The sequence below is a fragment of the Amphibalanus amphitrite genome, unplaced genomic scaffold (assembly GCF_019059575.1).
Source record: "Amphibalanus amphitrite isolate SeventyFive unplaced genomic scaffold, NRLGWU_Aamphi_draft 000290F_arrow, whole genome shotgun sequence".
Lineage (NCBI taxonomy): Eukaryota > Metazoa > Arthropoda > Thecostraca > Balanomorpha > Balanidae > Amphibalanus > Amphibalanus amphitrite.
In genome coordinates, this window is record NW_024881785.1 from 523,776 (window position 1) to 550,946 (window position 27,171).

At 47.4% G+C, this 27,171-nt stretch overlaps 2 protein-coding genes across 2 annotated transcripts in view; one reads left to right on the forward strand and one right to left on the reverse strand.

The window, feature by feature from the left end:
- Positions 1 to 7,454: 7,454 nt before the first annotated feature.
- Positions 7,455 to 27,171, reverse strand: part of LOC122387586 — a 51,371-nt gene continuing 31,654 nt past the window's right edge. The window contains exons 6-14 of the mRNA XM_043377925.1: positions 26,867 to 26,937; positions 24,428 to 24,707; positions 16,223 to 16,327; positions 12,719 to 12,852; positions 12,448 to 12,544; positions 11,814 to 11,981; positions 10,653 to 10,802; positions 8,204 to 8,282; positions 7,455 to 8,000 (exon numbers count right to left, since the gene is read on the reverse strand). Of these exons, the coding sequence (XP_043233860.1) occupies positions 7,858 to 8,000; positions 8,204 to 8,282; positions 10,653 to 10,802; positions 11,814 to 11,981; positions 12,448 to 12,544; positions 12,719 to 12,852; positions 16,223 to 16,327; positions 24,428 to 24,707; positions 26,867 to 26,937 (1,227 nt within the window). The 3' untranslated portion in view covers positions 7,455 to 7,857. The remainder of the gene's footprint in view (positions 8,001 to 8,203; positions 8,283 to 10,652; positions 10,803 to 11,813; positions 11,982 to 12,447; positions 12,545 to 12,718; positions 12,853 to 16,222; positions 16,328 to 24,427; positions 24,708 to 26,866; positions 26,938 to 27,171) is intronic.
- LOC122387584 lies at positions 20,177 to 24,353 on the forward strand. The gene is made up of 2 exons (XM_043377924.1): positions 20,177 to 20,791; positions 22,878 to 24,353. Exons 1-2 carry the CDS (start codon positions 20,771 to 20,773, stop codon positions 23,235 to 23,237), a joined length of 381 nt encoding a protein of 126 aa, XP_043233859.1. The 5' UTR covers positions 20,177 to 20,770; the 3' UTR covers positions 23,238 to 24,353.

Sequence of the window (27,171 nt, forward strand, 5' to 3'; positions counted from 1 at the left end):
CTTACACCCCTCTCGCTTTTCTGCAATAACTTCTAAACCGTTACACGTATCGACGCTAAACTTTTAGTACCTTTGGCTGCATCAATTTGACACCTGTCAAAATATGAACTTTGTAGCTACCATACATAGATCGGCCGGAAATGACGTCAAAGTGACATCAGTTGATGACAGCCGGTAGTTGATGACTAGACGCAATACAGCGCTGACTCGGGCCTGGAGCCTCTACACTATCGTTACAAACTCTTCTCCTTTTTCACAATAGGTACGCATAAAAGGTCTACGTTTCCGTTCTCTTGCGGGCGTCGGCCGCATACCTGCAGTGGTATAGCGTGGTGTGGTTAGGGTCCCCAGTCCCCACATTATGTTCCATAAGTCTTGAGTTCGAATCTCTGGGGATCTAGTGAGAGGCAAAAGGTACGCCTTTCTCCCACGTGAAACCACATTTTTTTTTGGAATTCACGCGGAAATAGTGTACGACGTAAGCTGGGTCCCAAATCCCAATTAAAAGCCATGTTGGCTTATTTGCATGCGTCCACTGGGAAAGCCCGTGTGGGACCCATTAGGTAGGTATATATCCCAGCTGGGATATGGGAACATAGGAATATGGGCCCCACGGGGGCTGCCTATGTGGGTTCCAACTGGGAAAGCCCATATGGGGCTCAATACGGGTCCCAGCTGGGTCCAACATGGCCCCGTCTGGGGTGCCCCGATGGGACCCAGTTGGAGACACGCCCATCTGGGTCCGTGGTGGGTAGCCCAGATGGGTTCCAGTTTGGTGCCCACACATGGGCCCCACTTTGGAAGGCTGGCTGGGATGTGGCAGCATAGAACCGTAACCCCCTGGGCGCGGGGAGGTACTTAAATAATTTTACGGTTTGATAGTGAGTAGTCTTCGAAAGACGTTCCAACATTGAGTCATTTCCCAGCACTGTCGCCTCAGTCTATAGCGCTCTCAGACGCCAACCTGTGTACGTGTAGCTGCTTTCAATGTCAGGGTCATTGTGCCACCCGGTGAACCTTCCCTCCGACGCTGCTCGCTTTTGCTTCACATGGGTCAGAGATGACAACACACACGTACAGCCCTCTGCAAACTGCGTGGTAGGTATTCTTTTTTGGACAAAACCGAGAATAACGTGAATACTATGCTATCGGTCACTCAGAAATCGTAACAGCAAGACCCGCGAGACTCCGCACCCTAGATTGGCGTTATCATCGTATTCATTTTCCATCCAGTTTGGCAACAAAACCGAAAAGTGTATATTTTCCCCCAAAACAAACTTTTGCATTTTGTTGCCACACAAGGCGTATACTTTGTTTAGTGGTAGACCCAATAAAAGGAGTGGAGTATGGCGCATCTATTTGCAGTGAGTTTCGACCGACTGATAACATAGCGTTTGAGTTATTACCAGTTTTGCCGAAAAAAAGAATACCTACCACGCAGTCTGCTGAGGGCTGTACTTTGGATGATTCATTTCCCGACGCAGGACAACACATTGTTGTCTACCGCTAGCATCATATGACGATTTCTGAAGGCTGCTTGTCAGCTGAAGTGGAGCTGAAAAAAGGCGACAGAGAGAGTAATGTCATTCATGGAGAAGATTCATTGCTGAATGCGTTGAACGCGTGCAGAACTAAATAGATAAATACACGGTTAAAACCTGGTGCTAGCCGGTTTTTCCGCCAACCTGCGACTCTGGGCGCCCTCGAAGCCGGTCCCGTGGGTCCCCTGGTCGCGTGATAGCGCGACCCCAGCCGACCGGGCTCGCCTGGTCACACGAATCGCTCAGCCAATCAAAAGCCAGGGCCAAGGCCGCCCGGCCGGCGTGGGACTGGGCGGCGCGCGCGCGCGGGACACTTCGTCGGCGAACAGCAACAACAGTGCGGAACTAAATTGATAAAAGTATATTTTGCCGACGCCGAATCTCCCTCAATAGCCAGATGACAGAGGCATTTCATGCGTGGCATGCAGCTATCGAGGCTTAGTGCACCCCGAGTGTAGGTCTGAGCCAACCTTGCATGGTGGGAGCCTTTTTGTTCCCACCCAGTCATTTAACCCGCGACCGCCTGGGGGGGGGATCGGATCGAACCCCCCCTTTTCTTGCATTTTTCATGAACCGCTTACGCTATCAACTTGAAATTTGGCATACCTTCTCCCCTATCAATTTGACGTCTCATGTGTAATTTTTAAGATTTTTTCATTTTTTTTTTTAGATACGAGTATATCGATTTTAGTGATGTAATTACATGGCGTTTTCAGTCAAAAAGTGGTAAATGTTTTTAAAAAATCGCCAAAAATCAAGATTTAAAGCAAATTGCAAATTTAGGACATGGATAGACGCAGCTCAACGAGTTCTTTGAAATGGCTATCTCGGATTTTCCATAAAATGCGTTTTTCACCCCTAAAAATTCAAAACTATACTTTTTTGAAAACAGCTTATAAAATCCAAAATTTTGAGAATTTCCAAAAAACGGAATATATGTTATAGAGCTCTATTAGAACATTAGATGTCCTCCCCCCTACAAAAACATACGTCCACTACATATGTACACAACTGCTTTCACACCCAGAAGCACGATCACGCTTCCACTGTGACTCCGTTCTCATGCCGAGGCGTCCGAAAGAGTGCAGTCCGCCGTGGCGTTCAGGCAGTCCGCCGTGGCGCTCAGTCCGACGCGGGATCTGTCAAACAGACAAACAGAGATCTGCATTCTGCAGTACACATCGCTCACCGGAACACGCGGCTCAAACGCTCACAGACCCTCATATACCCCTCCCTGTTCAAATGGACTCCCTGTCTATCGCGGAAGAAACGGGCGCGGTGCTCGACACCACCATGTGGCGTTTACTACCGTTAACTCTCTTGGTGGTTGTCAAGGGGCTCGTCCAAGGTACGGGATAAAATCTATCCCTGCCTCCTCTGCTACTTCCCGGAGTGTAGTTTGTCAGCTTTGAAGGCTGGCGTGTTCTCCCACTGCTGATTTTCGTCACAGAAAAGTCTGATTGTTGGATCCGCCATCGTGACCTTACCCCATTCACTCAGAACACGCAGGACTCCCGCTACCCGGTGAGGTTGGAGCTGCTGTGGCTTTTGCCCCGGCCTCCCAATAGGTATCATTGCCCCCAGCCAGATAAATATGTTACCGAGACTAGCTTCTCTTTGTTTAGCCGCTATCGTCCATGGATATCGTCCATATCGTCCATCCCAAATTTAAACTTTCTTTCTTGATTTTTGACCTCCAAATTGTAAAAAATAGCTCCAACATGCATAGGGCATGGTGAGGTCATACACATTTTCGTGAATTAGAGGCACTTCTGAACATCGCATGTAAAAACAAATGGCACCACTAGTATACTGGGACAAAGCTCGTCTAAAAAAGTGCATTTTTATTTCAAAAATAAAAAGTTGAAATATTGACTTTTTTCTTAGCCCTCGTTTAGTTATGTATGGTGTAAACGATTTTTTTATGCTTTCAATGCACACTTATCACCAGTTCAGTGACTTGGAGTCACATATAACCATTACCATCGGATTCGGCGTGAAAAATAAGCCATAAAACACGTGTCGCTCGCCCATGTAGCAGAAAGGGAAAATCGTGACCTTTCGTGGCCTGACCTGACCTTGACCGGTACTTAGTATGACCCCTATACGCACATGGTACCTTCACTAGGTCTTTGAGGTCATTTTTGGTGAGTTTCGAGCAGCAGCTATCGATTCCGCTGTCCGTAAGCCTAATCAGTCAAAACCCCAGAATTTGACCTTTGACCTGATCTTGACCCGAAAGTTGACCTCAATCTTAAAATCTTAAGAGTGCTTTGGGAAGGTCCCGTAGAGACCTTTCGAACGCCGCCTGGCGGGGCTCGATACGATCATTGGTTCTCGAGATAACAGGGGGGGGGTCGAATCCGACCCCCCCCCCCCACCACCAGGCTGTCGTGGGTACGGAAATAGCCCAGGCGGTGCCGGGTTTAGAATTATGTAAAGAAAGGCAGAAATACACTTAAAAAGTACCTGATAGCCCTCAATAAGTAACGTCAAAAGTATAGGATCATTTTCGCTCTGGTCAAGGCTTGGGTCACTGGAGGCCACCAAAGGTAAAATGCTCCCAACTTGACAATTTTCCCAAACAGGCGCATAACTCCGGAACTGACGCTATAAAACTCATTAGGTAGCTCTGTTCAGCTTTTTCGCTAACATATCCTCAGCTTTGTCCTCAGGTCAATGGCTTGTCCCTAGATGACAGAAACCGTTAAATATTTAGGCATGATTTTTGTGGAAACACCTTTCTGCAACAATAACCTAAGACTCAATCATGTATGGCATGCTGGACCACCATCGTTTTTGCGTCGTCGAGACGCGTCGAGTGAACAAAAATTTGACCTCGAAAGGTCGGCCTGACAAGTTGTTCTTGGATCAAAGTCATGCCATGCAATTCACGTTTGTTTGAGTTTCGAGCTTCTAGGGAATTTACTGTTGTACAAATATGCAAATAATCGCATATTTTTTTGGAAACATGTTCACTTTATTTGACCTGGAGACCTGCGGCTGAAATTTGAATTCATGATGCAAAATTATTGTGTTTTAAACTACGTCAGTTTTGGTGGCCCTCATATGTTACGTGATTTTCTCTACAAACGAAAAAAGGAGAGTTAGACCACCATCGTTTTTGCGTCGTCGAGACGCGTCGAGTGAACTGAAATTTGACCTTGAAAGGTCAGCCTTACCAACAAAATCGAACCTAACTGCAGGTTTGCATCGCCGATGACATGTCGGTATCGGTTAGGTTGCTTTTGGTCAGGGAATATTTGACCATCCGATGTTTTCTGCCAGGTGTTTTAAGGCGCCGCTCTCACAATATTTTTACTTTCAGCCGCATGTGTCTCTCAAATCCGCAATAAAACTGAAAACCGTCTCCGCGGATGTGTTGCCAAATGCTGGTCATCTGCAGACCATTGTGATCTGTAGCTCATCTGTAATTCCCATATCCGTCTGCAAGAGTTGAGAGAAGTACCAGTGATGGTGCTTTTCATTGAAGTTAGTTCGAACTAAGCATTGTTAGTTTTGCGGCTACTCTAGCTTTCATTTGAGAGTCTGTCAAGGAAATATGTGGAGCAATGCTGGCTACTTTTGGGTGCGCGCTTGAGTACAGTAGTAGCGTTAAACGCATGTGGCTTTGGCACAGCCATGTGATTTCAACATTACCCTCATCCGACGAGCAGACTGAAAGACTGGCGTAAAGTGCATGGTTGTATTGACATGGCTCAGTATGAGGGCACCCATTCCCTCCCCCGCGCACAGCGAGGGCCCCGGAGCGCTGTGGCACGCAGCACAAAGTGGCCGCACGGTTCACAGTTTACACACACGCACGACACAGATGCGGCGCTGTTCACAAGGCGCCAGTGGCAAACGCTGCCCGACCCACGCTCTGTTCACCCCCTAACCCTTATTCAGCCCTTTGAGATCATGCCGTTCCTGACGCTGGCGTGTAGTCCGCCTCCCATCGGCAGCACGACGGTGCGCACTACACACATGGCTACATGGCTCCCGTGGACCCTGTCTCTCCGTCGGTGCAAAGTTTGTGTGCGAGTCACTGACATTTGCTGGGCGCTATGCGTTCCAGGGACATTCCCACTTGTTTTACCAAATTTAAAAGTTATTAGAATTAGTCTTTTATTTCAATCGATAATTTTTTCAGTCATTCCATGGAATATTTATTGATTTACGTTGGCAAAATCCGGACAAAATAGACAAATTGGGTCCGGATTGCGTACAAATGAAGATGACATTTTGAAAACGATTTTGGAAAAAGTGGAATTATTTACATTGCATGCCTGTCAATTTCGAAATGAGTAATAGCGGGGATGTCCCTTTCAACAAAGGGACATGCACGTTGCAGCATCACACACTCTCATGTTCACTGTCATTAGCCAGTCAGCACGTTATTGCTTCGGTCGTGCAGCGACAAAGAAGCACTCTAGAAGCCACAATAATCACAGGGGCGCTCGGTGGCGGACAACGACGGCGACACAACAGTACAAACGGCCAGCACTCGACCCGACGGCACGCAGCACGAGCGCTCCTCAAAGGCTGACCACAGACACGACAGACACCGGTCACGGCACGACACTGACAACCGGGCGCGGCGCGACGCGGTGCGCGGCCGGACAGACTCCCCACCCGCACACCTGATATGCATAGCAGCCGCCGGCGGCAGACGGATCCGGCAGCAGAACACAGGAGAGGCGGTACCCGGGGCGGAAATAGCGTCACAGTCGAGCTGGCCAAGCTTCACGTCCGACAGGCATTGCAAGCTTCAGGACCCAGGCTCAGAGCTTCCCTGGTTGGCTGGAATAGATGCCGCAGCGCGGAGACGGGCGACGGGACGAGGCAAAGCGGGGCGTTGAGAGGAGGTTTGATGTTAAGGTGAGTGTGAGGGATGGTTTGTGACATTAGTGTGTCGGTGAAGGTGAAGTGGGATAATGTGTGCCGTAAATTTCAATTTTGTCGACGGCCGAAATTGCAGTCCTTCGGTGGTCGCTGCAATAGCGCTCAGCTATGAACTAAGGGAAGTTGGGGCAATGCCGGAGTTGGGGCAAAGCCGAAATTCGAGATATTTCGAAAACCGTAAGACATGGATGCCACCTGTCAGTGATGCTCTGAAGCTTAAGTGACTACAATTATCGCATGTTTGTTACGAGTCGTCATTCGGAATACTTCGACTGTGAGGGCGCCAAGAGCGTTTTCAAGGTACGTTTCCCTTGTACTACATGCGCCTTTGAAGCTGCATTTCTTACTCATTATGCTACCGTTTGTCTGGCCAATTCGGTCAAGTAATCTTTAGCATGTCTTTGCATAAGTGTGCTGCCTATTTGAAATTTATACAGCACGTTGAAAAGTTATGGGCCTGCAAATGAAAGTATGGCAGGCTGGGGTAATGCCGAAAACGTGCGATTACGCACGTGTTAAAAGCACGCTACGTGGACTTTACTGCTGTAGAATAGCAACGCGTATTTTTAGTCACACAAATTACACTTTCAACCGACACAACGGCCTGTTACCTATAAGGAATGATTTACCTGGCATGTTCTTATTATATCACACAATTATAACTTCCAGTGTGCACCGCCTCCTCAAGCTCTTAAAACGCGTGTCAGCTTTGATCAATTCTGGATAAAGTTTGAGATAAAATGGCAAAACATCAATGTCGGCATTCCCCGTAGATCATTTCTCCCATTTTCGGCTTTCCCCGCAGTCCGGGGCAACGCCGAAAAAGTCACTTCTTTGATATTTTTAGTTTGTGCGCTTAACGGTATGCGAATTCATCAAATGCGCCTGGTATGTTTGAAAGGCAAAAGACTGGCCTCTCGAATGACGCCAACAAGAATAGCTTATGTTGTCTACCTTGCGTGCTACGGGCGTCAGAAAAAAAGTCTTCGGCGTTCCCCCAACTTCCCCTATTATCCACCATATTTACAAACTCCTGGGAATCATTGGCACAGGGTGCTAGATAATAAATAGTTATTGCTTTCCACGATCTTTTAACTGCGCCGCAACGATCCAATGGGATAAACTGATCGCAGAGTTACATAAGTTGAAGGGTTACATAACGTAGGTAGTAGCAAAATAGCACTTTGAGTGACTTTGACATATTTTGGTCCAAAACTTAAACTGACCACAATGTTGTGACAAAACGTAAATCCTCACAGTGGCCTGGGCTCAATGCAGGTCGAGTTTGCCGAACAGCGATCTCGGACGCCTATTTCTGTTGCCTCTGTGTGGTGTGTTGTTGACTGAGTGGTCCCCATCGGTCCCAGGTGGCTCCACCGTCGCGTCGGACCGCTCGCTCCAGGGGTCGGGACTAGTCGGGCGTCAGGTCCGGCGCACAGTGACGCACGTTGAAGGCACTTCGCTTCAGCTCGCGAACAACAAACTCGATGTCGGGTTTGTTCTTGTTGGCGTATGCTTCTGCAATCAGCTGGGCCGCTCGCTGGTGGTTGACGCCTGAAAGGAAAACATGTCTGAGATCGACGCATTGGCTGAATTGAGTCGGGAACGTGTGCAATTATGTGGTAATGTTGTAAAGCCCATCACTTGGGACAAGACAATAGGCCAAGTATTCAATAATGAACGCCTAAATGTGTGTAATTATGTGACACTTATTTTTGATCGGACTGGTCAGACCTGCCGGGTCCAGCCGGACTTACCGACTAGCCTCCGTCCGTCCACCGACTTGATGACCTGGCCCACCATCAGACCGCCGGCACTGAACGCTGAGCCGTACGGCTGAAATGTAAAATAACACACCATCAGACCGCCGGCACTGAACGCTGAGCCGTACGGCTGAAATGTAAAATAACACATCATTAGACCGCCGGCACTGAACGCTGATCCGTACGGCTGAAATGTAAAACAACACACCATCAGACCGCCGGCACTGAACGCTGATCCGTACGGCTGAAATGTAAAATAACAGACCATCAGACCGCTGGCACTGAACGCTGAGCCGTACGGCTGAAATGTAAAACAACAATTACCTATTGCCCAGCGGTATAAAGAGGCATCACAGCCAATGCTCACTCACGTAGCTCATGCACTTAAACGCCCACCAGAAACCAGTTTGAAGACAGCTGAATAACTACGCGCAACAGCTAGAGAATATCACTTTGTCGGTTATTTATCTGGTATCCGTGTACGAATTTTTTATTGCATTGGTCATGGCCGGTTACGATTACTATTTACAAATAAGCAGGCACAATGTTTGGCCTGTCTGACCATCGCCACACCTACGCTGCCCTACCATTTCGGACTCGGTCTACGCAGTATGAGATGCCACGCATGGCGTTGAACGCCGGAGACTGCGTCATGGTGTTAGAAGTACAGGGTGTCTCAAAAGTTCGTTCACAGGTACCAGCCATGCTTTTTTGTCAATAATTCTGAATCAACAAGAAATAAACAGTCGAAATTTTGCATGGGCATTGGTGACAACCTTCCTCAAGCAGTCTCATTGTTTTCAAGTGCATTCGACCCTTCATGAGCTCACAAAAAGGGTTCACCTCTGACCATGGGTCAGGCACGAAAATGTAGGTTGCAAAGTCGGGTATGTTGTGAAACTCTCTGTTTCAGGAGTAATGGGAATGGTTAAGTCGGAAATGACACATGGCTAAGTGTCGGCGAGGATGAGTGCAACATGATGATTATCTCATAAAAACGGTGGCTAAAATTTTTGAAGGACGAAACCATGCGAGACTAACGGCGTTTTGAACGACCCTCGCACGACAGCAGACTCGTGTTCCGGAAAGCAGCTGAAAATGCGGTCATAACTATTGAAAACTGGCAAGAAGGTCACAGACAGAGGTTACCCATTTTCAAAAAGTGCAGGTCATCGTAAAATAAAGACAAATTATAATTTAAAATTGTTTATAATATCTATAACGCTAATTTTTGGGGACAATAACACAAAAATCGTCAATGCCAAGGACACCTGACCCTCCAAAAGTGTCAGTTATTGTAAAATTTTATCTAACGAAGTTTCAAGAGGCAGATCTGCAGCGAATAATTTTCTTTTAAACACAAAATCCCGATAAAACCACACGATGGACAGGTTTGGGCCGTTTACAAAGCAGAACATCTCCCGAGGAAAACACTCCGCAACCGAGCGAAGGTCTTGGCATGGGGAATGACGAGCGCTTGGAATTTGCAAAATTTGCACAATGTGTCTGAGAAACAGACGTCCGACACATTCTGCTACCATATGATGCGAAAAATTTACTCCTGGTACTTCCCGTTTGTTCAGGACTGGGGTCGTTTTGAAAAGGAAAATGGCGCTTGGGATGTCGGCGCCAGTCATTCATGAAGCAGTTAGCGCCAGAGAATGCCTACAAAATACTCAAGAATGGTGTCGATGCAAGCTGTCGGCTTTCAGGGAAAATCAGATGTTGCCGGGGAGCTAGTCAAAACTAAATCCGACGCAGAAACTGCAGGGGATTCCCCTGCAAGAGCTTGAAAGCTGGTAACCTTTTATCAGCCTCCGGCAGCTGACGGAGCAACAGAAATCGGTATGGGCAAATATTTTTTGGAGATACAGCAAAGGGGTTGGTTTCCAACCTTCTTAATCAGTTGTCAAAGCATGCATATTTGTCTAGTGTACACACAGACACCAAAACTTTATACTTTTGGCCGGTTCTTATATGCTTTATTGGCATGGGAAATGTGTGAACGAACTTTTGAGACACCCTGTAGACTGTACCGCATGACAGGACGGTACTGCGGCGCAGCCTACCCAGCCACCGGCTTTCCGGAAGGCTCATAAGGACAGTGATGCTTTTCATTAGACGCGTTTACATATGGTTTGTTGCAAGCTTATATCTCCGTCCGTGATGTTGCAAAAGATGCTAATCGTGCTTAACAATTTACAAAATTATCCCCTCTAAATATTTGAAGACCATTCACTGCATCGAAATTATCGCCAAATTAACGAGCTAGAGCCTCGTCAAATATGCTATGTAAACCGGGTTATTGGCAGAACCTTTTCGACTCAATAAGTAATAGCAATTAATGTCTGATGCGCGTGAATATGATATTCGTTCCGGAGCTCACGTGTAGAGAGTTACGCGTCGCTCGACCCCCGATGATCTGACCCTTTGTCTCTGTTACCTGTATGTTGACGATGCGTGGTAGCGGTTGGGACGTGTTGGCTCCACCTTCTATCACGATACCCAGTAGAGGCTTGTTCTTGGGTATCGTCACCTTGATGTTACCCTCAGGGTCCTCCAAGATCGGGCTTGCCGGGTAAGAATCCATCTCCTGTCGAGCAATCATTGTTCAGGTGTATTCCTCGCCGAACATAATGAACACAACTATTAGTGCATAAAATTGTGTGTTACTAACGGTGTACCAGCCTGCTACTACCTATGATAAAAATAGACAAACAAGGCGCGACGTCTAACAGCCATTAATCAATGAATGTCACGCGGGAACTGTTGCTAACGCGTTGAACCGTCCATCAAATCGATCAGTTGAATTTGACGACGACAAATGCAGTGCAGTTAAAATTAGTTCAGCGTGACATTGCACGGTAACAAGTGCATTGAAGTTGATTTATTTTCCAGAGCTGCCTAGTAATAGAAACGTAACACCATAAGGTTAACCCGGCGGTCGCTGGGCCTCCGCGCCACCCGCCGGCCGCTGGGGGGGGGGGGGGGCATATAGTTGCCCCCCTTTACTTCTGCGACGATATCGTCGCAACGCGAAGAGATAGAGAAGCGAAACTTTGCACACATCTTCCTGAATACCTAGCCGAGGTGGTGTCCAAATTTGGTGTTCATCCCATTTGAAATGACGTCACAGTGACGTCATAAGTGAAATTATAGATTTGCGCCTCTCATATTCCTCACGATACATCAGATATATGGGACCGAATATAAAGGACCAATTATTGGTCAGAAACTAGATGGAAGTGTAGTTAGATGTTTTAGGATGACAGCAGGTGCTGTCTAGTTCATTTACAGTTGAGTTTCATGCTCAGCGTCATCAGGAACGGTCCATATCGGAAAACGGCAAAACTTTATGACGTCACTGTGACGTCATCTTAGGTGCTACAACCATCAAACTTTCCTCAAACATTGCCTAGGTATTCATTTGAAGCTATGCCAAGTTTCACGTTCGTAGCTCATCAGGTTTCGGAGATATTTCACAAAACGTAAAGGGGGGGGCAACTTTATGCCCCCCCCCCCAGCGGCTCGTGGGTTAAAGCCTGATTAATTTAGGCGGTGGAGTTTTCAATATCTCATCTCCACCCGATGTTCGGCCACTGACCGTTTCTGTCAGGGCGCTGGCCGGTCGCAGTCGGGTCAGGTCACTGCTGAAGCTCGGGTCCCCGGTCGGCACTGAGGTCAGTGACCTGCACCGGTCAGGGAGGCGTGACACGGCGGTCACCGGACCGGCCAGAGCCGCCCGCAGCGCACCGGCCGGAGACAGGGCGCCCTGAAACTGGAGCCCGTCAGCACACTGACGGAGATGTCAGCACACTAAAGGCGCCTGTCAACACACTGAGCGGTCTGCACCGTGCCCAGACGGTCAATATGCCGTCAGGACCGTGCGTCAGGGCTGCCAAAAGCTGCTTAGTGCTTGCGACTGTCATTGCGTTGTATCTGACAACACGGCGGTGGGCACGATGAAGGATATTGATCCAATAACTGCATGCATCTTCCCATCCCTTATGCTTAGCCCCAACCCAGGGAAAGTTTGATGATGAAGGATAACCTGTCCGCTTTGCCCCATCGATCAGGACATCCGACGTAAAAAGGTATACCAGTTTCATCCTGGTGCGCCCATATTGGACGGTGGATAAGCCGGGGCTGAAAACGCACGACCCGGTCGCGGCTGGTGTAGGTAATGGATGCCTCCACGTGCTTTTACCGTCGGACGGCCCGCCGAGGAGGTGACTTACCGTGCCGCCGTGACCCGCGTGGCCGGGGTCGTCTACATGTCTATGGAAGACCACCCGCGAACGTGCGGCGAGCGGCCAATCCTCTTCGCCGAGGCTTCTGGGGGGCACGGACAGGCGTCAGGGGCTCAGTTTGTGCGCATTTTGGTAAAATGTTTGAGGTTGGCTGTGAGTTACGACTACCTACCTAAGGAGTTACCGGAAATCACGGTGATTTCAAGATACGTAACTTTTTATTTTGATATAATCAAAATACAGTGTTGACATCACTTACCTGTGATGAGGGGCTGCGTAGGAGCCATTGGGAAGCTCGATGCCAGAGTCATCGCTCGGGGATCGCTGAATCTGCGGTTGCCGGGGCCGCCACCAGGCGCCGCCACCTGTCTGGTGATGGACGCCAGCGCCAGCCTCTCGGAAAGGTGAAATACAGTGATAACATACCGCTGACACGGACAATAGGTAAAGATCAAATTCAGTGATTGCATGTCACTAATTTATCGCAAAAAAAAAAAACGCAACAGCTCTCATTAGGATTGATCGGAAATGACATGGCTTTGGCCTTTGGGCATTTTTATTGTGTGCCGATTCCAAAAAAATTGCCTACCTGTGGCATACCCAAGATTCTTACAGATATGGGCAGACATGTGCTTGGATCCGAGAGCTGGATCTATGATCTCAGTGGATCTCTCGACAAAATAGAGGGGTTGGATCTATGATCCGAGTGGATCTCTCGACAAAATTCAGGGGTTGGATCTATGATCTGAATGGATCTCTCGACAAAATTTAGGGGTCGGATCTATGATCTCTGTGGATCCAGCGGGCAAAAATTTGTGGAGGACCTATGATCTGTATGGATCTCACGACAACCTGTAGCCAATGAAACCCTTATCCTACATAATTGTACACCTTACAGTGCAATACAATTGAGAATTATCACTTGTGGACATGGTTATTGGTTAAGACCACTTGTGATCATTAGGTATCATCATTAAATTTGAATTTAAATAAACAACATTTGTACTACATTTAAAATAAACCAAGAACATGCATATTGCTACTTTTTGTGACCAATTGTAACTTTTTCATGACAGCACTGATGACAATCTTATCAACAAGCTACAGCCACTTTAATTCAAAGAACAAACAGTACAGACAGATGCAGTGGCAGCAGGGCACTGCAGATTTTCATTTTGGTCCCATTCTTTCTGCAACGCCAGTAGGGCTAATGCTAAAATGCCAAAATCTATGGGGGGCACTGTACCCTGGTGCCACACCCCCCCCCCCAGTTCTGCCGCCTATGGACAGATGTTAGGAAATCAAACCTGGAAGCCAAATAGGTCAGTTTTGTTAAAAATAATCCAGCAATCCACTTCCGCCAGGTATGAAATCCCAATCCAGAATGTTCATATGAGCTATTAGTATGTGCAACACAATTTCGATTTAGTAAGAATGGAAACCAATCTCTAATACTTTCCTAATAAAATTACAAGTTCAAAAATGGCATCAACTTCTTCAGATTACCTACTTTTGGCATAGTGCCAAGGCCGTCGTGCCACGTGTGGTGCCATGCTGTGCTTTTGTTATGAGAGAGCCTCCCAAAAAAAGACAAACGAAATTCACAGCTCACGTTTTGGTAATATGGTTTTATTACGTCATTATCGTTTGACCAATGAAAAATCTTGATTTGACCAAGACCGTAATGATTCCAAAAGATTCCCCGTAATAGGACCTTTAAACTAACGACGTAAGATATTGTTATTCATTTGAAAAGTGAACAAAATAAAGCTGCAAGGCGCACGCCGCTCAGGGCCCTATAATACCGTTTCAGCTTACGTTTACGTCATTAAATTCAACGCTACAAAGATGATATTCACAAACAATCGTATCGTAAAATTATGTGAGGCAGAAAAAATGAACATTCTTTAAAGAAAAGCTCCAGACTTTTGAATTTCCAGTTTGATTTTTTATTTATTTTCATTATACTCGAAGGTAGAACGCCTAGCTCATTTGTTATTTGAAATGACGTCACGAGTTCAATTTAGGTACTGAATAATCATTTTACGGTAAACATCCAAGGCCATTACAATTGATATTTCGCTTCCCATCGCGCTTCCGCAGGATGTTGAATATTTTTATACTTTTGTTTATATCTCAGTTTATTTTATCAAATATTACATTCAATAGATTGAAATACTTTTACCTAACCAAGCCACATGTGTCAGTATCATCTTTTATTGTTTATCAATCAATTGTGGTAGCTGGAAACTGGAAAGCCTCATGGTTGTCGAATGCAAGATCAATGAGATTGTCTTATCAATATCATTATGTAGATTCTAACATGAATTGTGATGTGGTAGGTACCTAGTTATGTTTTGTTCATTAGTCATTACTTTGACTTACCTCTATGTTAATTGTAAATGCAAACTTTTCTGTTGGTATGTGAATGTGAACAATCTTCATGTCACTCAATTCTCTCAAGTTGTGACCGTCATGAGCCTCCTTTATTTTGTATTCTGTATAATGTAACTGGATGCCTTTACTAATATGGTCTTTGTATAAGATTGTTTGTTTCTAACCATACTTTGGTATTCATAACTTCTTATGAAAGAAAGTTGTTAACATTTTGAGCACCTATGAGCTATGATCCCAATGGATCTCACGACAAAATTGGGGAGCCAGATCTATGATCCGAGTGGATCTAGCGACAAAATTGAAGGGTCAGATCTATGATCCCAGTAGATCTCTCGACAAAATTGAGGGGTTGGATCTATGATCTGAATGGATCTCGGATCGGGATCCATGGGATCGGATCTCAGATCCATTTTTCCGGATCCAAGCACATGTCTGGATATGGGCATACCTACCTACTTCATGCTGCATTTTCAATGATGTTAGGTTGGCAAGTACACAATCATCCTTGACCCTGTCCCATCCCCATCCATGGCCACAACGCAATACTGAGAGAAAGCCTCGGGCTGACGTTGGTCCGATCCAACTTTACCACAATTCAGCCCAGCGTGGCTAGCTGGCGGTCTGAACGGGCAGAGTGCCCCCAGGGGTCCCGGCCAATACCCCTTGGCCTGAAATAGAGCGTGGCGCCGTCGGAGCGGCCACACCCGACTCGGACAGCCACCCCAGCGGCCGGGACGAATTTATGTTTCGCAGTGACCACTCGGAATGAAATATCAGCAGTACCTACCTAATGCTGCGCTGCGTCACTTGGCCAGGTAACCTCTTTAGGAAATCATTAGGTATCGCCAGTGTCACACCGGCACCGATTGTAAAACGACCGGTGCTAGTGCGAGCCGGAAAAAAGGCGTTAGACCTGCAGGCTACTACTGTGACCGATGTTGGTCGATGCTAGACTGTGTGCTTTCTTTAAGTTCCACATTGAGTGCCAACGGTATATAAGGAACGGTCGATTCTTTTTTGTTCTTTTGTATTTGGTACCGAACTGCCAAAAGGTATTTTACATCGAATGAACCAGAGAATTATACCAATGCTAGCCCGAACCTATCAACTCAAATAATAATCCAAACTATTCAGGTAGGTATTTGGAGTCTTGTTGCGTTCCTGAAGGAAATGAGCTGCAGAGTGGTCAACTGCAAACGACCATTTCGTCCCAGCATCATCTCTCTGTCATCCCATTTTATCTGATGTCGCTGGCGTGTTTTTTTTTTTTTTAGGAGCGCATGAGGAGCCCAGTTCTTGCCCGTTACGTGTTAGGATGGCATTTCACCAGCAAACGTTCCAGAAATGTGCGGCATTGACTACTTACCGAATGTTCAAACGGACGCCGCCGGTCCGAATGGTAGACCATCTGATCGAACCGCACCTGATCGGCTGGCGACACGATCTCGCGCAGCTCCGTCAGCAGCGTCAGCTGCAAATAGAACACGGTGACGTATGAACGCTGGTGAACACGCAGCAGTAAGGGATGTCATTGTGAACAATTGTGTGTATGTTCCAGGAATATCTCTTTCAGATTAACCCGTGTAGTCGTTTCGCATAGTCATCAGATGCCTCGTAGCTCGTATCATCGTTTGTGTATGCTTTGGATCGATCAGGCCAATTAATCATTCGCTTTCATCCAATCTTATCCGAGTGATAAGATATGCATACCGAGGAGAAAAACAGCCCGATTAAATGTTCCACGATGGTTTTTCAGTTATCGGCGAGGAAAACAACGATGAAATATTGCTCCCTTCGGGAACACAATTTAAAAATGAAACTTCCTTCCATGCCCTCTGACGCCAGTGTTCTTTTTGCTAAGGTTCTAGCGGAGGAAAAATTACAAAATAAGCTGTTTTTGGCTATGGGGACAAGGCCATCCATCATTCTGAGACGTGAGATGTAATAGCCGCTAAATTAACTGTAGCTACGAGCACGGCTGTCCAGCAGTGTTCCAAGAACGGAAGAACTTGCCAGACCACTATGCCTGCTTATTCATTCTAAGAAAAAAAAAAACGCCGGTCGCTACCCATGAGCTGCAAGCTGGACAGTAAAAAACGACGCGCAAGAACGATTCCACAGTATTTTTTTTCAAGGACCTTGAATTTACATGAACAATTTAATTTAACTACTTATCCCAATGCAGTTTGGTAGTTATGTTTTAGCCCAGACGAGGCGCAATGGCGGTGTCGTAAACAGACATACATCAGATGGACCCGACAGGAACGTTTTCGGTGTACTTCGGTCGTGAGAGGACACGAATTCCATATATATCTTGCTTTGCTTGCATTTAGGGAACAAACGGGCCATTCATTTAGGTTACCCAGTAAAATACAGCAGATCAGGAAGAATAAACGTGTTTTTAAAGCGACTGCTCGAAGATAAATGTCTGTGTTTTCTCCGTATTGGCAGCAACAAATCGTGAAATTGTGACTTCTGTTTTAAAGGGACCCTCCCACCTTAACATTAGATTTGAGTTGAGATAGCCAAAATGGGGTCCCTGGCTCACAATTACCGGTTTCGGCACTCACAACATCGAGAAATGCCTTAAATCGGAAATATTGAATTTCAAAATTGCAGTATTTTGATTCAGAGGGGCTAATGCTTAGGAATACCCCTCTGAATGTGTGCCGTCAGCGCAAATATCTAACGATTTTTAAATGTTTGACTAAAACGTTTTGTAGCACGCGGTGGCATATGCTATTTGCGCGCAACATCTGCCGCAAACGCCGCACTTCTAAAATAAAGTCGCTAGAAACAGCGGAGATCCCAAAAAAGTAAACAAAAGTAAAAGTATAATATCTTGAAAATCGGTGAATATTTTTCGGTGAAATTTGGTAGATATTCGTTTTTGCTCTTTCTGAACCGAGCGACATCACTTTCATGCCAATTCATAAACTTTTTTGAAGGTGGGAGGGTCCCTTTAAGTTGTCCATTCGCTTATCGGCCAACGTGATGAAAAAACCTGAAGCGTACGTAGAATCAGTGACCATAGTAGCCAGTAAAGCGGTTCTGGCAGTTTCAATAGATTTTGGAGAAAGAAATGCGTGTAAAAGTTAAGTGTAGACAGCCGAAAACAAAGGCTTAGAAATTAAGTCGAAATTAAAGACAACTAGATTCAAGAAAGGGAGCATATCGGGCATTACACTACTCGTAACATCCGATATTATGGAAATTAACCTTTTTCCTTGCATAAAATGAAAACGCTAATGCTTACGAAATGGTTTCTCTCATTGGAAAAATACGCTTCAATTGCACTGGAACGCACAAAGCAGAAAAGCTCCGTATAATGTTTGTGCTATTTGATACCTACTGTCAATAATGGGCAATGACAAGAACGAAATATGCCTATTATAATGCTGATTTTATAGGAAAAATATTATATCACGTAAGCGGTCACAATTGCATTTTCCACTTCTTGTGGGAAGACCATTTTAGCCGAATATCCATGAATTTAAAAGCTAACTGGCCAGTAAGTATACCTACGTACTCTGCCAGGTATTCTGTTAAGTGAAACATTTTCTCAGGGAAAAAGTCCGACTTAAGAAACTCCAATAACTTTGGTTATGGGTATTGTTAGGGCACGGTAATACCTGAAAAGCAATACTTTTAATTCAATTTATAAAATCGCTGTATTGGTCATAAATCCCCATCGACTATAGTGATTAACATCTCGATCGAATGTCGACTGCGATTATACAGACAAACTACTAATGGTGCATTTCACAAAAGTCGATCTGAAATAACGCTTTTTATCATCCAACTCAATCGAAAAAGACCCAAAGAATTTTAGCGTGAGCTGTCGGATACACCTATGCTTTGCGTGATGTCTCAGAGTAGCGCGCAGCTTGAAAATGCTGAAGGTGAGGCTCCATAAGCCCCCTATTGGTATTCTGGCCGTATGTGAGCACAGGCCATCGCGTCCCAAGTGGTCGTCGTGCTGTTATCGCGCGTCGAGCTGGCAGCGCGACCAGTTTTTATCGCTCTCTGGACGGACGGAACAGGAGAGCGTCGCGACGGCTCCGGAGCCGAGGAGACTGTCTAGGAACGTGACCGGCTGGTGCGGCGGAGTCGGTCCCAGATCCACCGCCGCGGGCACGCAGCGCCCCGGCACTCAGCACGGCCCGCACCGGCCCGGCTATCTCCAGATTAAGTGACGACGCCCGCGGGGCCGGCAAATCGTCGCCATTCGTCTGGCGGAAATGTTTTGGTCAGCCGGATGCGGGGCACGTCGGAGCCCGATCGTCGGCTGGCGGGGAAACGAGACGGCCCGGCACCCGCCGCGCCCCTGTTCAGTCACCGGCCACTGCAGGTGGCCAATGGCCAGACCGAGCGGGCGATTGCAATCGCCGGAAGGGAAATAAATGGTGTTTTCGACAGAAGCCCGGCTTCGTGAGCTATAAACACCTGGAAGCGAATATATTGGAAAAGGGCGAAAATTGCTTGTTTGGTTAAAACTCTGAACTCCAGAAAATTCGTGCCTTAGTGTTGTTGTGTATGTGTCTTTAACACTAGCACGATTTTTATGTCTACCCTGTAAACATTATATCAAGGAAAGAGTCATGCCTAACAATTTTTGAAGTCAGCAATATCAAGTTCCGACATTCAGCACCACAGCCTAATGCGTGATAATTCCAGTGCCGCCCAGACATAATAACCAACTTCGTATTTCTGTTCCACACACGGTTTCTCTAAGCCACAGCGTCGCAGCTGGTAAGCGAAGCAGCCGAACTCACACTATTCGTGTTCCGACAGCAGCGTCCTCCGCATACTAAAGGTGGCTAATTAATTCACGCCCAACGTCAGACCCAGAGGGACGAGCAGCATGAAAGGAGCGGCGCAGAAAGAGCTCCGTCTTTAGGCCTAAACGCCGCCTAACGATTGCCTTGATACCGTTCACGATCAAAGTTTGAAGCGAATGAAATGGTGCGTAATCACTGGTTCTGGTTATGAAAAATGCATCAGATGACGTCACACGCTGAGCGAGGCAGACAGCTCACCTGTCCGCAGGCCGTGGAGGAATGCCGTTCAGGACTGTGTTGGAAACATATTGCACAAGGCGGACAAAGAAACGGACTTTGAGGGTGCCGATAATCATTCTTGGTGCCTTTGTCATATGCATGTGATTGTAGATTCACATGCACAAACTCGGTATGTCAAATACTGTGATTGAGCCATGAAGGCCAGTGATACTGAACGATTGCCGAACTCTTTGGCCTGGCGCCGCCCTTGCCTCTTCTGCGGCCTCCAGCGGCTCCCAGAAAAACAAGCCGATGCGTTCGCCTCCACGAACTAACTCGAGGGCGTCGGAGGCGTGCAGCACGGCTCGCAAAGGGCGGTTGTTCGCGCCGACAGTGCCGTCTGGTGTGAGTTGCGCCTACAAGGCTGTCTGAGTTGAAGGGAACCAGCCGCGCCGACAGGGCTGTGTGGAGCGAGCCACTCGCTAAAGATAGGGCTATCTGCAGGGAGCCGGCCGTTCTGACAAGGTTTGTCTGTTGTGGACCAGCCGCTCCGACAGTGCCGTCTAAAGTGAGACGTGCGTGTCGACAGTGCCGGCGTCTGAAGTGAGAAGTGAGTTTACCGCTGACCCACTGTGCTGTCGGGTGAGAACTGCGTCGACAGTGCCGTCTGAAGTGAGAAGTGAGTTTACCGCTAGCCCACTGTGCTGTCTGGTGAGAACTGCGTGGACACTGGACAGTGCTGTCTGAAGTGAGTCAGCAGCTCAGTGCTTTGCGCGAGCCACCTGTGCTCAGCTGTGACGGTGATAAAGTGATACAGCAAAGAGTATTCTTCAAAATCCTTGGGGAGTGATTCAAAGCAGCCGGTTTGGTTTTGTGTTGAGATAAGCTGTTTTCTTTGCGAGTTCTCTGAAACGATGTGGAAGAAATTGACTACGGTAAGTACCGAAGCATTGCTTAACGGTGGGTCATGGTAGGTTGAAAAAAAAGTAGAAAAGTTTCAATTAGCTTGCTACGAGCCACCCTATTGGCTACTCTCATACGAACCACCCTAGTATGGCCACCCTATTGGCTATAGCTTATAAATATGATGAACGTAAAGTTAACTGTAGATCATCGATACACAGAAGCTCAATCGATTGTGATGTGGCAACAAAGGACTTCACCATAATTTCCGTTGGTCTTCGCCGCGTAGGTATAGATGCTCTGTATTGATGCAAGTTTTGTGCCGCTTTTGTGCAATCTATTTCAGTTTGGGACGATCAGAACGTCCGATTGACAGTGCAGGAATGCTGTTGCATTCAAAAGCACTGCATTTCTCAACCTCTGATAATAGTCAATGTTATTCTCCAGTCATCTAACTTGTGAGTTGGGTGTATTAATAATAGTGAAAGATAGTCGTTATTTTGTCACAAGTTGGGGTCTCATAACTCATATCCAGGTCCGTATTTTACTTTCTGTAGGTTTCTGCATGTGCATACGGTATTGATCCACAATGTTTCTTTCGTAGTTGTTTGCAGCACAGGTTGTAGAGTGTAGAAGGGCTTTGCAGCGACTTGTAGGAAGAATAGAAAATTGCATCATGCCATTGTTGATATCACTTATGAAAGAATTTCGTTCACGCTACAGCGAACGGCACGATGCGCAAATCCAAGCCGTGGTAATTCAGATATTCTCTCTTCCAAGAGTGCGTCATAGTGCCCCGGTTCTCCTGAACTATACAATGAAAAGGTAGGGGAGAGTGGGGTAATTTGGCCGCTTTTTTTAGAAAACGATATAACTTAAAATTGACGACACATTTCTGCATTTTCTCAACGCTGGCAGGTGTCGCATTCATTTTACTTTACTGGACAGTGAACTTGAAATGATAGAGTAATTACTTATATTGAAATTGTGACGTATTACAAAGGTCTGCAAGGCGGCCAAATTGCCCCACTAGCAGGGTTATTTGGCCGGGGGTGTGGGGCAATTTGGCCGGTGTTAGTTTGCGGTCGGGATTTTCTGTTATATTGCGAGTCAGCTTCAGATTCAGCAATGACGTGTGTCCTATGACGCATTTACCGCATTTTGGAGGTTGGCTCAGGGGTCACAGGGGTCAAAATAGCCAAATTAGCGGCTCTAGATGCGATCACAGTTTTTTACGAATAACTTTTGAAGTAATCAAGCTAGGCCAAAACTTTGAGTACCATCGTAATTCTCTCGTCAGTCCGCATCGAAAGATATATGTGTTGACCTTGAGAAGTCAAGGTCAAAGGTTGACCTCAGGTCACGTTGCATCAGGTCGCTTAACCTCAAGGTCACGTGATTTCAAGGTCATCATGCATATCATTCGATGCGCCTTGGCGAGCTGAACAGAATGAGACCATTTGTGCGGCTGTACCAATTTTATGTAAGGATTTATTAGCAAAAAACGTTTGGTAACCTTTGATGACGTCACATGCTCTTACAGTTGACCAATCGGGAGTAAGGCATCAAAGTAGTCAAAGTTGGTCATGAATCATGTCATTTATGGTACAATTGACCATGAAAACTCGGCCGTCCCAGCATAGTGACCATGAGCGCACCGGCCAAGTTGCCCCGCTAGTCCCGGCCAAATTACCCCATATTGCCATTCTGAAAATTTATGTCTATAAAGTTATCACGGCTTTACGGAATTAGATAAAATTGCTCTTGGAACCGCTGAACACCCCCAAGAATGGCGCTATAATGTCTGAATTCGTTTTTAGCCCAAACACTACATGTTATACAACTTTGTAAACAGAAGTAAAAGTTACCATTTTCTAATGAAATTAACGTTTTATTAATTTTGAATAAAACTACGAGGGGCAAAGTTTTGACATTTTTCCTCCAGTTATTTCTACCCATGACAAATGAATAGAGACTAGAGTTATTTCACTCACTTTTATAGGACATCGTACAGGTGGGGGCGGCCAATTTACACCACCGGCCAAATTACCCCACTCTCCCCTAAACTACCAGGTTTTGGTGAATTCTACCACATGAAGCTCTCATCTTTGCCCTCAGGTGATTCTGGTGCTGGTCCTGGCGCTGGTCTGCGGCGTGGGGTCAGTGAGCTCAGCCACAGTCCGGAGTCACCCTCGCCGGGCGCGACAGGTCTCCTCTGGTAGTGGTGATGCCGTCCTGTCTGAAGGTACCGGCACCACGCTGCTGATACGTCCGACTCTGCTCCAGCTGCCCCCATCGCCGGCTGATCAGTCCGAGTCAGAGGCCAGCCAGGGGCCCGAGTCAGCGGTCAGCGAGGGGCCCGGGTCAGCTGCCACCCAGGGACCCGGCAGTCAGCAGAGTCAGGGTAGTCCCGGGGAGGCCTTCAGCGGTTTTAACGGAGTGACGATCCTTATCCGGCCGACGTTAATCCAGCTGTGACCCTGGCGAGATTGTGCGGCGAACACTTTGTGGGAACCAACAGCCGATGAAGGCCAGATGTCGGCTCTTCAGGGGCTCAGAAGTCAATGAACTTTGTCTGCATTCCTTCGCTATGTTGCATTAATGTAGCGCTTCATGCATATTTGATCCAGTTTTATACAAATTGGGTTATGAATACGATCATTTTCTGTAGTTCTGGTCGGTCTCATAAATATGCAACATCTTTTACAAGATTCCGAATGATAATGTATTTAAACTGTCTGACTCCTTGCAGTTTGGTTGAAGCGTAGGTAAGCGTGTCATTTGATATCAAAATTTATTTTCTGCTGGAATGAAGGCACACACTTCTCATGATTATGTCAAGCAGGCTCTGAATCCTAATTCCCGAGCAGATTAAACAACTGCAGATCGATTTCGTTGTTAAACTGATTCCTCATAGGTACGCCTGGTACAGTGAGATTATTTTATTGGAAACGTGCTTTCCTAGCAATGCATGCAAGTTGTGCAAACTTCCGATTGACTGTTCGGGGTTGCATTGCTTGCTACGTATGTGCTGCGCAGGGCCTCGGGATTTGATATTCATTCAGTGTTGTGTGCCTAACGGCAGTCGGCGCCGTCACTTCATTCAGAGTCGGAGTGTCATGTTCGGAATATGCGCCGTCGTCACTCGCTCTGATGACTCCAGTGTGCCCGTCATCGCTCACCCATGAATAGTTAATACCCGAGTGGAGGGGTCGATGCCCGCGTGGCGTGATGTCCTTGTATATTAAACACGGACAGCGATGCGTCAGATTATTATGCCTGATGGTGCATTGAAGATTTCCCTATGACGAGTCTCGCGTGCTTTTTAACGATAGAACAGTATGTCCCCCTTTGATATCTCTCTGTCTCATTTATCTTGTAACCGCTGATTTTTTTGTGCGCTGTTCTTTCTCCTATCCCACGTCGATTTGATTCTACATATACCTGCTTACCTAAGGCTCTGCTGTAAGGCTGTTTCATGATGGGCATTACCTCTTTGCGCTGGTTGTTTCTTGATGGGCATTACCAGTTTGCGCTGGTGTTTGAACGAATGTTCTTGAATATATAAATAGCATCAACAGTCACTGTCTGGATAACCTCAAATACCTGCAATCCAACACATCCATTGAGCACATTCCACCCCGTGCCTCTCCCAGGCGGCGGCTCACCTTCTCTGGTGCCCTGAAGAGCTCGAGCAGCGATCCGACCAGGCGGACCACGTCCACCTGACCGGCCAGGTAGCGGCGCACCAGCTCGTCGAACACGCCGAACTCGTGTGCGCCCAGCAGCACCGACGCCTTCTCGTACACCATCACCAGCGACGGGTCGCCCCATTCGTCACCGTCGTCGGCAGCGGCGGAGGGGGCGGGGGCGACCTGTCGGCCGGCGGGGGCCGCGGCGGCACCGGCCGGCTGCCACTGACCGTGTCCCGCGCCTCTGTCGGTGGTTCTGGGGGAGAGAGAGAGAGAGAGAGAGAGAGAGAGAGAGAGAGAGAGAGAGAGAGAGAGAGAGAGAGAGAGAGAGAGAGAGAGAGAGAGAGAGAGAGAGAGAGAGAGAGAGAGAGAGAGAGAGAGGAGGGAGGGGGAGAGATAGATGTCAAATACCGTCAGCTGGGACAGCCGACGTGTTAGATTAGGTCGGCTCTGAGTGGCATTATTGAAGGGAAGTGTGATTATGTTTGGCACGGGTAGCAGTGATGATCACGAGAGACAATACGGCATTCATGTGCTGGCCTAAGAGCTCTCAAAGGAGTGCTCGCTATTTTCCGGAGTTCCGACCGCTATGGGGAAGGGTTATTGATGCATTGAAGCTAAGGACATACAAATTGGATAGTGTCGGTTCATGTACTGACAAGGAAGACAATGAAAGCGCTAATGAATGTTTGTCGAGTTCTATACCTTTCCTCTACTTTCCCTTTTTGTCCCTGGAAAATGAGGGTCGACTGAGAATCACCCCCACCCCCCACGGCTGGTTGGGGGGGAGGGGGGCTAGCCAGCTCCGCCGGGTACGTCGAACCATGCTTTGTGCCCGTTTAGCCGAAAATATCCAGCTCGGGACCGGCTCTGAGGCGCCACACACGCCGTCGGCTGGGACACAAGCCACTCGCGGGGGGGGGGGGGGTGTCGCGGGGGGGGGGGGCGCAGAAGACGTGATGAACACCGACGCACAGTGGCCCTTTTTCAGAATTAGCACGCATAAATTCAAAATATTTTTCTCTTCTTTTGAGTAAAAAGCAGTCTAATCGTGTGCAAAACATTCCAAACTATCCGATGGTGCCATTTTTACCTCCTAAAAAATAATTATCTTTGGTAAAACTGACCGCAAAATCGAAGTTTGTCGAGAGGCGCGCGGACACCACCGGCGGACCCTAAAAAGTAGGGTGAGATGAACATCAATTTGTAAGGCTTTCGGTGAGAAAATGTTAAAAATTAGTGGCATGGCTGTGAAGCTGAGTTTACGTAGAAGCCCTAGAACCCACAATTTTCATTGTATAAACTTAAATAGACCACTTTTGCCGAATATTGTGGACACAATAACAGGACAATTATTAACTAGAGATGGCGGCATACATATGAAGCTTTATGTTCAGTAGCACACTCTGGAACATGTCGTATTATACATCGTTCGAATCGCCGATCTCTTCTGACCATGTCCACCAAAGGGCATCGCGCCATTTTGCGCCATTTTGCTTCTACGGTGCATAACGTGAGCCAGTTCAGTCCGCGAGCGGCTGTGGCTCCTGTTCGATACGACTAAGCTCATTGACCTGGTTCGAAGCTGGTGTCACCTGGTGTGCGCCTAAATGTGGCTTGACTTTTGCCATAAGATGTGCTTATTGAAATGTCATGTAGGCATAACGCTGTGCTCAAGAAAAACTGTCCGATTTCTTATCACGTTTGATGTCCAAGCCGCACAAGTCCCGTGGTCGGCTTAAGATCTAACGTCAAAAGCGCCTATGTGTTTGTATTGTTCGCGTCGCGCTGACCTTAGTTGCTGCCCGGCCGGGGCCGACTAACGTTGGCTGGCAACAGCTGTAGATGCGGTCACGTGACGCCCTGGGGCGTCCTGGCGGTCATTGCAGCGCGGTCGGCTGGCGGGCTCGCCACACGAAGCGTTCGGAGCGGCCTGGGCCGGCGGGCGAGCCGTGCGAACGTGCGCCAAATCTAGGGCCGAGCGGCCTGTCGCTGTTGGGCCGAATCTCCTTGAGCAGTTCGTTTCTTTTCTTCTCTTTGCATTGGCAGGGAATACGTCCTTGATCACGTGGTGATGTCTTGCACCACTTTCAGGTAATGCGGGAATTAATGCGTGCTAATTCTGAAAAAGGGCCACTGTGCGACGGTGGCCCAGAGCGGAGACCGCAGCGGGATCAAACAAACGACGCCGCCGCTCGTGTGCTCCCCACTCGACTGATGAGCCCCCACGGCACCGGTGAACGCGGACAAACACGGAGAAATGCGTCCAAGTATGAGGTGACGGCAGGCGGCACAGAGCAGGGGCAGCTGGGCAAACACGTCACAGACTGATGTGTCTGCTCATTGTGACATTGCAGGGAGAGGAGCATTAGTCACTGTGCCCAGTCAGAGGTGTGGTGACGCGACTCGACCCACCTGCCGTCCGTAATGGCGGTCTGAAACCGTCCTCCGCCGGTGTCGCTCGTGGCATAAGAGGCGCACGGGACCTGCCGACAGGGAGGGCTCGGTGAAGATGATCAAGTGGGCTCTCAGAACGATAGGTTCTCTTCAGGAACGAATACGATAGGTCCTCAGACCAAATGAGCTCCTTCAGAGGAATTGTGTTTGATTGATGTTTCCAGCGGAATACAATGTGCAGGAGAACAAAGCCATTAAAATGTGAGAGACCTGATGCGCTCACATATTTGATGTTGCAAATTTCTAGTTTCATATCTATAGTG